Consider the following 14,023-nt stretch of genomic DNA (forward strand, 5'->3'; position numbering starts at 1 on the left):
GCCTTGCTTTTTTATGTAATCCTCCCACCAGTTTGAAACACCACCACTCGTTATTACAAACCCTTTTATTAATGTAGGTGTGAGTACACGTGCACACACGAAATGCGCATGTTCATGTGACCTTATCCACATCAATGAGATGCACCTCACATTAGAATTAAGCACTGAGGAGAAACACTTAGGAATAAACGTTTCCTTAGTGCGGTCCAGGGGGATGTCTTTTATCTTCCCAGAGGCACAGAGAGTGGGGGAAACCTTTTGTAGCAAGCGCTGTCTGTACTCGAGATGGGATTCTCCCCTAATTATGCTCCTCTCTTTCAAAGATATTAGACATACACAGCCAGGTGGTGAAAAAGGGAACTGTTTAAGCATGAGTTGCTGTTATAAGACTTTAGAATGCTCATTCTGCCATCGGTAGCTGTGGAATAAGTTTACTGAAAGCAGTAAGCTGTCACAACAGAAAACAAACACAAAATAATAATGAATGCGTGGTATGTATTATTATGCTCTTTTTTGTAAGAACATTTTTTCAGGAATAACTGTTGTGTTTGCAACAAAGGTTTTCGTTGTGCTAGTGTACACAATTTGAAGCAATGAAAAAATTTTATGTACAATGTGTTTTCAAAATGCAGCAAACTATGGAAACAACAACAAAACATTAAATATTAATTTTAGTTGTAAGATACTCTTTGAGTTATGGACTTCTGGTTGAATAAAACAAGTACAGATAAATACAAGGGCATTTTTCCTTAATTTCTCACATTTGTACACTAGACATTTGATCAGTTTGAGAGTACTGATAATGAGAATATTGTTGGCACATTACCTGATCATAAAAATAATGATTTGCAACCTATCTACAAATTACTAGGGCTGTTCCAACCAGACAACATGTGCGCCTGCAAAAATATGACAATTGGCCATGGCCGGTGACCTAATGTTATTGGTTATGTGTGATAGTTGGTGCTCAGCTGTTTTGAAATCAGCTTTGCAAATTTTTAAGTGATTCAAAACTACATATTGTATCCAGATGCTAAAGTCTTTTGACATCTTTCTAGCATAGTTCTCTGACATTTTCATGTGTGATTGTTCGAATGTCAGTAGCATTAGATGAGAGCTGTGAATCACTAAAATACAGAATCTTGGCTCAGAGTAACTTTAATAAATAATGTTGGCACATAATGAGTGATGTTTGAATAATATTTCTTGTTTCATTGGCTGTTTATGGCATAGTAAAAATAAATTAAAAAATGAAGCACTCAGACACTGATCTGGATGTTGATTGCCATGACAACGGCTGAAGCTTCAAATAATTCTGGCCAGCCACAGAAATCATCTCTTCTTGAATGATTTTTTTTCAAAACTCTCCATTCTTGTGTAAATCAAAACCATTCTAATTAAAAGCAGATACAATAAGTCAAGCAGCATCTTTTACATTTGGTATTGATTGTAGTTGCAGCTTTTCTGTCACTGTGTCCCTATTTTTGTAATGCAGTGCAGTTTTTGCTGCTTGTGCTTTCGATGCAAGCACTGTCATGGAGAGGCGTAGTAAGCTAGTTACTGTTGGTAATGAAAGTATCAGTGGTTTATGTCTGACTCACTGGTATTTCGACTGTAGGTGGGTTGTGCTGTACTCAAGCCACTTGAACTACAGCTCCTGACACCACAGCAAGCACACACACAGATATACTGTCCTATTCAAATCTAGGCTCTCATTAAAAACAAAGGACACACAGCAAGATGAAGGGAAAAGGCAAAAAAAATGCTGAAGTCTCACTGAGGATAAGAGGGATCTGATTTTCTGGATGAGCTGGTGGGGTTGTTTCAGGTTGACAGTGGTGGCATCTTGCCATATTATTTTGCCACAGTGTGGATTCAGGCTAGAAGTAGATTCTAAAGTGTTCTCTTGCAGTATTGATGGACTGTGTGCTGCTGCAGCAGTGTTGTGGTTGTCTCTCTGTCCCCTGGATATTCCTGACTTTCTGACTGGGGACTGGCTAATTGGAGGAAGCCCTGGAGGAGCACAGGAGGTGGAAGGAGAGAAGAGGTAGAAGAGAAGGAAGAGAGGAAACTGTGTTGGTGAGAGATGTCAGGCATCATGCATTCTCAGCATTTAGACTGGCTCAGCTTGGAAGTGGAGAATAAAGCTGTATATCTATATTAGCATGCTGCTCTCGCCATGACAAAAACACTATCTTTGCTTCTTAATTAAATAATGCAAATAATATTGCTGTCCTATATTATAAGGCACCTGCATCACCTAAAGACAAACTGATGAGCTAAAACAGTACGACCACCCGTTTCTAATATGCAGCGGGTCCTTCATGGGCTGTCAGAAGAGCCTCATCGTGACTACAAGATGTCTGAAGATCTAATAGCAGGTGCCCGGGAACCAAAATGTTAGCAGCACATCCTTTAAGTCCTTTAAGCTGCCAGAAACAGACTCGTTACTTTGTGTTTCCAAATATTCTGTTGATATCTGTCTTTTTCCCCTGGATGAGCAAATTCTGTGCACCTGAAGGAGATGTATGTCAGAAAGAGAAAGAGAGGCAGAGCATGAGAGAGAGAATGAATTTAGCAAAGTGCAAGTCCTCTCTGCTCTTCACCTCGCTCTAATGATAAGTGAAACCTCCACCTCCCATTTATCACTTGTTTTCTCTTTCAGACCATCATGGAGCAGTTCAACCCCTGCTTACGGAACTTCGTTGCCATGGGGAAGAACTATGAGAAGGCCCTAGCTAGTAAGTCATTTTTCTCATTTATTTATTTCTTGCTCCTTGTTTCACTACTGGTTTAGGCACATGGGCACGCAAGTACTCATTTTCTCTTTCTTCCTTTCTCTACTCATACATTTACCTATCTTTCTTTTTTGTCTCATTAAGAAAGGACAGGAATTATTCTTATGCCAACTGGGCAGGGCTTATCATGTGGTGCACAGCTTCTGGCATGCATGGCTTCTAGCTTGTAATTAAAGTGTATTGAGAGAAACACAAACAGCCTCTAATCTGATGCAGAGGTGAGAATAACTCACTGCCAGCTGTCAGATTCACAAAAAGAAATTTATGTATATGTTTGTTGCACTGTATACACTTCCAACAATGTGGCAAACTTTCCCCCAAAATGTCCAGCAGAAGCCACCTCAGTCCAACTAATCTAGTCATTAGTGGGGGTTTTCCCTCCCTCCCAAAGCCTGTGTCTGTCTTTCCCCTGACACAAAAAATAACTAATCCTGGCCTTGGAGTAGGTAGGAGACAGACTGGTAGGGGCTCACTGAGCCATTAAAGACCCACTTTGCAGGATTGGTTAAACCCAAGGGACTAAGCAGCTCTGATTTGCAGAATCCCAAGACAGGAGGACACGTTTCCACCCATATGGTGCAATCGCTGAAATTATTCAACACCACAAATGCCAAAAGGGCTCCATGGGTATGCCTTCTAGATCTGGATATGGGTGCATTCCAAATTTTCCAACACAGCAGTCAATCACTGAATTTCGCAGTGCTTGATAAGTGTAAAAGCAACAAATGCATTCAACTGAGTGAGTACGACTACCTACCAAACACTTGTTATACAATTCCCCTGAAGTTATTGCAATCGACACACGTAGACAAAATCATTGTTGTCCTGATTAAGAGATGTAGTTCTTTCTCCTCTCCAGAGTGAAGGATGAGTGATGGATCAGTAGATCTGAAATAAGCCCCTCCCCTACTGATTGTCTCACTTGCAATCAGAGATCTGCTAATCCTCTCCGTCTGTCTCTGTGAACCCTTCAACACACATTTCATTAGACAGAAGTATCCATATAGATCCAGCTTATCTGCTCAGCCATCCTTCAGCTACACACAGACACACACTATCTCACATTCTACAGCATCAGCAAAAAAAAAAAATGTCCTTCCATCGTGCTTGCACAACTCCAGGGCACTCGTGTGCAAACTCATATGAACTGACAATCACACATTCACACACAGTTTTCACATCAAGGCAGGCAGGAGGTCTGCTCTGAGGCCTCTTAGTTCTCAGGTGTTTCCCCAACAAGACAGAAGGAAAGAAACATGCGCCATCTTCTGCTGTTGACTCAGCTGTAATTGGGATTAGTATTAGCATATGTTCCTCAGCCTCGGAGCAGAGATTTGAGGCTTCCATCCCAGGAAACTTCCTCTGTCACTTGGTGGCTGCATCTGTCTGTTGGAATTATCCTTCCCCTGCTAGGCTATTGTTGTAAATGTGTCTCTCACCTGGTAGCTGTCTGCAGACGCAGGGCCCATCTGTCACCTGGACTGCTGTTGAATTCACCTCTACAGGCAATGGCCATTATTCAGCGGAGATGGGCCGATGGTGGGGGACTGTATAGCAGTGAGGCAGAATTCGCTGGAAGCTGACTTTGCCCTGTGTGACCTTAGCTGGATAGCACAGCAGCAGTGGGAATAACGAGGGCCGAGGTGGATATTGATCTGTGCAATGTTTTTTTTGTAGTTGGAGAGCAAAAAGAAGAGATATGACAGTTGATTAGCACGATCCTGACTGGCTGTGTACACTCAAGATCCAGAGCAAAAGTCATACTTTGTGTGTCTGCATGACTAGCTGTGCGTGCGCATGTGTGTGTGTGTTCAGAATTTTTCTGATCTCACTATTGTTTTTAATTTATTTTAAGCTGATTTCCAATTATATTACTGCTTAAAAAATTTCTATTTTGGCTTTTGATACACTGCCTCTGTAGATATCTTGATCAATGTCTTGCTGCCAGCTCTATCTGATTGGTTACATGTCAGAACTTCCTTTGTACACTGAAGGGTAAATGGTGAAAAGCATTCTTATTATTATTTTTAATGTAGCATAGGTAAATAGGTAAAGGCATTTCAATGTAATTTTGTGTTGAAGCTTGTATTATTATGTATTTTGAAACTGCAAATATATATATATTGGTTCCAAATTATGGTTATCTGTCTCCATGATTAGTTATCGGTATTGTTTTTGGCCCTAAAAAAAAAACATATTGGTTCACCTTAATCTACACAAGTCAGTGGGTCACCCTGCTGCCCATTGTTTAGACATATTGACAACACAGATTAAATGAAATGGAAGAGGGAAAATGTCAGTGATAGTTAACAGCATGTGGTTAACAGTGTGACATTGTTTCCTTGGCGGGAACACAGTGATTCAGCGCTAATATTGAATTTTAGCAGCCTTTTGTCATAGAGCAGAATGAGTCCTGGAATGAAAAATGCTCCAGTTCTTTTTTTTTTTCTTTGACCCGATCTAGCCTAAATACTTTCCCACCCAGTTACCATGTTCCTGTTTTTCAGACTGATATTAGTGTTACTCACCGGATGTAGACTTGAGGTATAATCATGCCTTTTCCCCTGCATATTTCACATACTTTTCTCCTCCCCTTTCGCTGTTTGTGTGTTGTGGTTTTTAAAATCCTCCTTGCTATGAGACATGACTACAACAATATCCAAGCAGCAACCTAAATATTGAATTTTTCAAAGTTTCATTAAACATTTGGGTCATGCCATAAGACACCACTGTTTGGTTCTTTAGCTGATTCAGCCATTTGCATGATGATGGTCGCCTCCTTGCGTGCAAAAATTCCACCAAAGCAATTGCAATGTCATTATTTGCAGAGGCACCTGAGCATTACCGCCACTCAAACCAATTGTAGTTGACTGTTGTAGTTGAAATAGAAACATGCATTTTATCCCTATCAGGGTGATAGTGAGCTGCAGTCAGGCTATCCATTACTTCTAATGCAATTCTGCAGAAACAGATCTTGCTGTCTGAGACTAGACTGACATAAACATCTATGATATTGACTCTAATACCACAGTTAAACACACATGAACTCCTGATAGATGCAAAGTAGCCTTTCTAATAATTATACCACTAACTAGAAACATAAAGTAGGAGAAATCCCTGCTTATGCTTGTTTAGCTTCCCTACCAAGCACAGATCCTCTGTCAGAAAGTAATTTCCTCTTTGCAATCAAGCATGCGGAATGATAACAGGATAATTTGTGTAGTGGCATTAGTGTTGCCTTATTTTCTGATTGCGACAAGCTGTCAATTACTATTTCAAGAGCATCTGAGAAACAGCAGAGGGAAAGGGAAATAATATGTGGGGGGGGTTTAAACATGAAAGATGCTTTGGTAACCTTTAACTTAATAACCGCCCTGGTTTCTTTTTGTTCTTTCTTCTCTTTACTGCAAGGTGTGACATTTGCTGCCAAAGGCTACTTTGATGCTCTGGTCAGAATGGGTGAACTGGCCAGTGAGAGTCAAGGATCCAAAGATTTGGGTAAGTGACTGACATACACCTAATAACCTCCTTTTTTCTTTCATTTCTTCCTATCTTCTTTCTGTCATCACTCATGTTGGCCTTCAACTGGAGCAATACTTCTCAAAGAGTGCATGTTATGCAAATTTACAGGTTTATAATTTTTATGGGGGTCTACTATAGTATGTTTATGTGCTTTAATGTACAAAAAATACATAGGTTCAACATGTGTTTTTCTCAGTATCTGTCTGAAATGCTTAGTTTCAGCTCCTTTCTCTTTAAGAACCCCCTCCCGAAAAGTCCAGTCTGGTATGATTGGTCAGCTGGCCCAACAAAAGCAAAGCAGTGTTGGTTATGTGCTGTAAATACAAATCTATGATTATAGGCAGATGGATATAGCTCTAGCGAGAAAATGACAGACTACAAGGAACATACTTGTTCTTTTTCTGAGGGAGTTCCAAACTAGCTGCTGGGCATGGGTTACAGAAATGTGTTACATGATGATGTCGATAAGAAACATAACAACTTGGCACCAAACTGCAACTTCTGGGGCTGAAAAGTGAAGTTATGTCACATGTTTACAGCCTGGTACAAAAAAATGGTTTTGATCTCTATAGCTAATTTGCCTGTTCATGACAAATGTATTGGAGGTGAATTTTTATATAACCATCCATCCATCCATTTGCTATGCATTGCTTGATCCTCATTAGGATCGAGGGAGGGCTGATGTCTATCCTAGCTGACTTAGGGCGAAGGCAGGAGATACTCTAAACAGGTCACCAGTCTATCACAGGGCTACATATACAGACAAACGATCTCAGTCACATTCATACCTATGGACAATTTAGAATCACCAATTAACCTCAGCATGTTTTTGGATTGTGGGAGGAAACCAGTGAAGCTGGAGAAAACCCCCTCATGCACAGAGAGAACATACAAACTCCAAGCAGAAAAACCCCAGAGCCAGAACCAGGGATCTTCAAGCTGCAAGGCGACAGTGCTAACCACCGAACCACTGTGCAGCCCCTTTTCATATAACCTGCTTGTTTAAATCATATTACGGCTTAAATTATGCTTAGTCAAAGGTGTGGCCACTTTTTGTGGCAGTCTATGGTCCAGAGAGGTTTGCAGAGCCCATCCTCGTCTGCCCACACTCCATCTCTTTACTCTTTTTTTTTTTTTTTTTATAGTTACGGCTCTAGTCAGTACACTGAACCTCAAAATTGCAATGTCACAAAAGGTTCGCCTATTTTTCTATACAGTCGATACCTCAAGCAAAGCATTTCGGCCAGGTAAAGAGCAGTCTCTTCTGCGGTAAAGAATAACTCCCTTTGGTGTGGAATTTGCATTTTATGATTTTGCAAGCCGAACAAGTTACAACCCACTAAAGGAAGGGAACAATCCCAAAAAGCATAATATTGGGTCTTAATACATTTATATACCCACACGTCATCTCTCATTAGGTTTTTGTGTAACCTGACAGGGGAGAAAGCGTTACGTCAGAAATGTGTGAGTTGATACAGGAGATGTTTTTTTTTTTTTAATTAAAATTTTTACTGAATCATTTCAATCCCTAAATCAGTTTGGTGTTAGATTTTGCCCCAAAGGAAATAACTTTTTCAATTTATGCGCCTTCTTTTGACAGAGAGATGTCATCAGAAAAAGACAGGTTTAACAATGAGTGCAGTTTGGTCAGCACAGTGAAGTAGGGGCTGAACATCATTTATTTACCACAGTATCGATGATGGGAACATGTTTTCATCCAAGCTGAAGATTACATTTTAGGGAAGCCTTTTTATATGTTTGGCCTGCCAATTTAATGTTTTCCCTGTGTAGTATGCTTTGATCCTGTGTGGGAAAAATGTGTCAGTAAACTAAAAGCGTTGCACCTCGTGTGGTGTATGCCGAATAGGTGTGTCTGGGGCCATGTGTTTTACTTATAAACATAGAGGTCAATTGGAGAGGCAACACCTGGTCCTCTCATAGTGAGTAGTTTCCTAGGCGATCGGTGTCTCTGAGTGTCTACACTTGCTGTCCCCAACCCATGGGAAATCAGCTCCTGTTTGAAGAGATTCCCTTTGCGCTGATTGTGCATTGGACTGCTTGATCTGCCTAGAAGTAGCTGTTGATTTGACAGGGCCTTTGTTGCATTGGAGCCGAGATCCAGTTTGGGTTTTCTCCAGCCCAGCCTACAGGGACTGACATGAAAGCGCTTTCAGGATGTTTTATTCAACGAGCTGCCCCCCAACCCCCCACCTCTCCCTCGCTCTCTCTGAATCTCGCAACGTCTGTGAGGTTTTCCACTGATTCCAAAGTTTACAGCAGCACCTCCTTGTTGAGCTGACCCTTGCTTACAGTTGCTGCCTCCTTCAAACCAGTCATCCTCAGCTGAACTTGTCACAAAAATGCACTCCACATGATCTGACTGACAGTTGATCTAATCTCTTTCTGCATCACCCAACACTGTGACGTGGACAGCGAGATACTCTGTTATTTTAAATAAGAGCCACTACTGAATGCACTTTGAAATTTCTGTTGTTTGCTGGTAGCTGTGTTGCTTCTGGCCGAAATGGAGAATTCTGTGTGAAAGTATATTAGTGTATTCTGGTATGTAGCCGCTCGTTTGTATGAGGAAACTGAAAACTGATTCCTCTGTCACACCCCCTGCCTGAAGAAAGATTAGCAAAGGAACTGGATATTTTAAATGACTCATTCACTTGGTCAACAGATAAGTCTTGTCAATCTCTTGTCTGTTTTTGTCTATTTTCATCAAGCAACACTAAAAACTGAATCTCTCTAAGCTCAAAGAATATGGTTGTGTTGTAGCAAAACATATTTTTCATTGTCTGTCTCTTGTACAAAGTACCAGCTCCACCCAACACTCCCCTACATACCGCTGTCATTCCCAGGGGATGAACTGGTGTTTTATTTTCCACCCACCTGGTTGCGACTCGTTGGAGTCCCCACCCTGAGGTCACTGCCAATATTCTGACCTCCAGCCCAACCGTGTGCAGGAGCAAGATCCAAAGCTCACAGTTTCCTGTTTGACTGGTAGTGGAGCTTAGAAATATCCACAGATTTGAAGACTGGAAGCTAGCCTATCAAACAACAAAACATAAGATATGGTATTTGAACTGTTTTCCTTTTAAAAGATGAGTAATTTCCAAAGTCATGGTGTCTCAAAAGGTAATTTCACCAAATTCTAATGTGTGTATTGATGGGGAGTTTAAAAATAACATCCCCACCCACAAGGTTTTCAGTTTCTCAGGTCTGTCCAACCATCAGACAAATGCTGTTTATTGTTGCCAGCTAATGGTTATGGTCATGAGTGTATGGTCAGGCCTCAAAGCACTGTGTTAGATATTGGAGTGACCTAATACACTAGATTTTTCACAAAGACATCAGTGTGAGAGATCAGTCACATGTTGAATCAGTTGGCATGCCGTCATGCTGTCATTGAGCTGGCTAACTCCCCTTGAAAGATAAACAGCAGATTTTTTTTTCTATGCTCTTTGTGCATTTGCGCATGCTCACACATGATTGTACAGTTCGAGCTCTTGTTGCACCTCTTTAAAGCTTGTTAATTCCATGGAGGCTCTGTAAGAGTCGGGCTGCAAATGGTCCCACCTACACACTTAAGAGTCGACAGCTGTTCTCCATCTCCTTCTTCCTCACTTCCCCCTTTTCTTCTTTCCTCTTTGAAACACATATACATTATGTTTAAAGGAAGGAGTGAAATTACCTTGTGAAATATAATTGCCTCTGTTGCAGTTTTCATTATCAGCATATCGACATGCACCGTAGCCTTTCTTGAGTATTACTTCATTCCTTCATAATACAGCGCATTCCCACAGGAACCCACCTTTGTGTGTACTGTACTGTGTGTGCATACATGTGTTCACGCCTTCCATACTCACATGGTTGTCTGAATTTACTGTAGATAAACCTGGTGTCATTTCTATGTGTTTATACAGTACGAGTGCTCCTTTAATCCACTTGTGTATATCTCTGCCTAAAGAGGCAGAGTCTCTCTCTCGCCAGCCCCACTACTCCCACACACTCCCTCCCACATATCCTCCTCTGGTTGGGCTAATCATCGCTTGTCACTTTGCCACCCACACACATGCACACACACACACACACACACACACACACACATGCTAACACACACACACATACACACACACACACACACCTGCTCTCCCTCCCTCATTTCCCTCTCATTCCTTTCACTCCCTCTGTTTCTGCCATCCTCCTCTTCTTTTCATCCCTCCTCGTGTAGAAGGAGTGAGTACATATTACTTCGGTGATATTTGCGGCGTTCCAAACCTTCTAGGGAAATACACGGTGTTGTTGGGGCTGGAGATATTTACGACAATCCTCAGCAGCCAGCTCTCCTCCGTTGTGTTTATATTCATCTGAAGAGAGAGGCTTGTTATTTATGACCATGCCAGTAGTCAAGGCAATTTACAGGTTCAAACTCCTCCTGAAATTCCTTGTATTTTGATTTGTCATGCTACCAAGAGCCCCTTTGTATTTGTTATGACTGACTGTAATCCAACCAATCCATCAACTTTGCCTTTTTCTAAGAAGCTTTTGATTGGCTCTGAAGTGCTTTTTTAAAGAAAATCTTTAAGCAAAAACTATCTTAACTGAAATTAATAGTACCCTCATACAGCATTGCATTCAGATACCATTGTCAGACTCATGGTGCAGTTTTAATAAAGGATCAAAGTTAATGCTGCAGTATTGGAGATACTGAGGCTCTTCAGTTAATCAAATATTAATCTCGATTACAATTGCGGCTTTCCGGAATTACATGAACATGATCAACTGTGATATTTAAGTTTACAATACATGTTATGCTCATCGAAAAATGCACTACACATCATGTTTAGGGATCTGTCATGCACCCTTGCAGCATAAGCCAAGCAGCAAAACTTCCTGGATGTTGTGGTTGTAGTCCACAGTAGAAGAGTGATATACAATGAAGACCAGATAGGCAAAATGAAAACCAAAAGTCTGCAGAGGGTGAGCAAGTCCTTCAAAATTGATCACAGTCTGTTGTTTGGAAGTATTTTGGACTTAGGGCAAGTGATGATAAGTGAGAACTGTTAAGAACGTATGAGACGTGTGCCTGTGCTGCACAGCGACACAACTAACTGACATTACCCACACTGCAACTCGGCTGCTGACAATCCATTCACCTCTATTATGCAGCAGTAAACGTAGCCTCAAGCACAGATGTGTAACGGACTACAGAGACTTCTTTAGTTCACTCCTTTCTGACTTCCTGCATTCTCCTTTTCATTTCCTAACTTGTATTCAGAGCCAGCTGATGCTGCCTCAAATGACAACACTCGAGGCAATGCCACATATTTAATGCAGCTCTCCTGGGAACTACAAAGGACTTTTTATTTATTTATTTATTTATTTATTTATTTATTTATTTTTAACATTTGAAATTTTGAAGTGTACAATTCTTGCACATTTACTCTGGATGCACATACAGCGTAAGCTTATGGTGCAACTTTTGCTGCAGTTTTATTTATATTTTGCTGTTTTACAAAGTCTGCATACAGCCTTACATTTATCCAAAGTTTTCCCATCAGAGAGCTGAATCCAAAATGCTCCCAATCTATTATTCTCAAATGGTTTTTGTCGTAATTGTTAATTAAGCCTGACTTGCTAATTCCCTCAATTTCACAATGGAAAGAGAGCAACAATAGGCCTGCTAGTTAACAGGGCAGCATGGCATGTATTGGGTCGGGTGAACAGTGCATTATAAAAATGAATGAGAGGGTACAGTCTGCACAACTACAAGATAAACTAAACAACATATAGTTTGTAAAGCCTAGTTTTATGCACAATAGGTGCTGTCTTTGTCATACTTAAATATAATGGATATGCATGACGGAATACTAAAGAGGTCATATGAACCATGCGAAAGGAAACAGGTTTTTGGCTGCAGGCGTGTTTAAAACTCACCAGAATGGTCAGACTGCTCTTGTCCTCAGGTGAAGTAGAGTTGAGAACTATACTTGGCTGGGTGTGTTCACAACGCTGTCCTACATGGCTAGTGTTTCACTGTTAAGTTGCAAGGATTAGTGTGAAAGTCGGACTACAGACTCAGTACTAAATCTAGCACACCTATGTAGCACATTGTGTTTTATATCTGCTGTACTGACAGTTTATTCTCCCTAGCCAGTGGTAATCAAACCTCTTTTCCATCATTTATCAACTTCTGTTACCTTGCTTATGGCCACATTTTAATAACACATCATGTATGATTCAGCACAAAAGCATGTCTTTAGGGAAATTACATGCATTAGAAAAAAAAAGTGGGGGGGGCAATTATTAAACTGTATTCAACCAATGGATTGCTTAAATTGCTGCTGAGGAGAGGAGCTTCCACCCCCCCAACACACACAAAATAAGTAATATTCCTCCTGGTAATTATCTGAGAAAAAAGAGGTTCACACAGGGAAAATGAGGCTGCAAACTGATGTAACATAATTGTCTTTTTAGGTTAATGGACCTGGGACATCAGCATTACATTTCGGCTGGTAAATGGATGCGGTCTAAAAGGCTAAATGACATGTCTGTTGTTGAGAGCAAAGGTTATTGCTGGCACAGGAAGTGTTAACTCAGACATGCTGTATTTGAATGAGTAGCCACATGTACACATACTGTATATACACAGCTCTCTCTCTTTGTTGCTCCTGTCTGTCTCTCTGTCTTCAGTCTGGCCTACCTCTCTCCTCCTCCAGCACCTGTCCCTGTTTAAATGAGAGCAGAGGAACTCTTTTCTTAGCTCTCTGCCACCATCCCAGGGGTCCCTGCCTTCTCCTGCTCTATTTCTGAGTGACGCACTGCATTATGGGAAGCCAGTGGCCCCTACAGTCACCATCTACACACACTCACATTGCCCTTCATTTGGTCGTGGCAGAGAGAGAGAGTGATGGTTTTATGAAAGTAGACAATGCAGAGAAGCATAAACAGTATAAACTACACAGCGGCTGTAGCCCGCAAGGATGCATGTAAGTGCACACACAAAACACTATGTTGCTAGGCAACTCAGTGGTTCTTGATATTCTCCTCTGGGCAGTGAGTTACAACAGTCAGTGATTTTGTTGTACTCACAGAATGTTAAAAATCTAGTGTTACATAAAGAGCACGGCCTGTTCTACGTTCTGCTTGTCTGTTCATTCATTGTGCAAAATACAACCAGTCCATCCAACCTCTGTGTCTCTTTGTACTCCTCAAAGTTTGTCAAAAACAGCAGAGATGCTGCACACCTCGCTGCAGTCAGAAGTCACAGCTGAAACCTCCGCCGTGAGCGTTTTAGCATTCAGCGTATAGCCAGACTCGGCATGCACCTGCAGGTCACGCAACATTGTGGGTGTCTTTGGACTGAGTCACATAATAAAGTACATTAGCCTCATCTTTTAACCTAAGCTGAGGTAATGCTAATCTTATCCATAGCCCCCATAATGATGCCGTGCTGAATTTTGTTGCACTGTTTTGGCTTTTTTTTTGCTCTGCAAAGGCACCACTTATTTCACTCTTTAACATAAATGCCTATTAATTTAATCTATCATTTATAGACTGAGCTGAGAGTGACTGAGTGTCTTGTCTGTCAGTGTGGAGTGCTCTGCCCTCCAGCGGCTGCAGACACAGTGCAAACTTCCAACAACAATGGCTGAATTCATCTTCTGCATTGGTTAGGCTGGTATACAATATTGAAA

At 41.1% G+C, this 14,023-nt stretch overlaps 1 protein-coding gene across 5 annotated transcripts in view; it reads left to right on the forward strand.

Annotated features, from left to right (window-relative positions):
- Nucleotides 1-14,023, forward strand: part of baiap2a (BAR/IMD domain containing adaptor protein 2a) — a 57,607-nt gene that overhangs the window by 12,108 nt on the left and 31,476 nt on the right. For all 5 annotated transcript variants that reach the window (XM_023264374.3, XM_023264375.3, XM_023264373.3 and 2 more), the window contains exons 2-3: nt 2,666-2,741; nt 6,210-6,296. In XM_023264374.3, coding sequence (XP_023120142.1) covers nt 2,666-2,741; nt 6,210-6,296 — 163 coding nt within the window. The remainder of the gene's footprint in view (nt 1-2,665; nt 2,742-6,209; nt 6,297-14,023) is intronic.

This window comes from Amphiprion ocellaris, chromosome 19 (assembly GCF_022539595.1).
Source record: "Amphiprion ocellaris isolate individual 3 ecotype Okinawa chromosome 19, ASM2253959v1, whole genome shotgun sequence".
In the NCBI taxonomy this organism is placed as follows: domain Eukaryota; kingdom Metazoa; phylum Chordata; class Actinopteri; family Pomacentridae; genus Amphiprion; species Amphiprion ocellaris.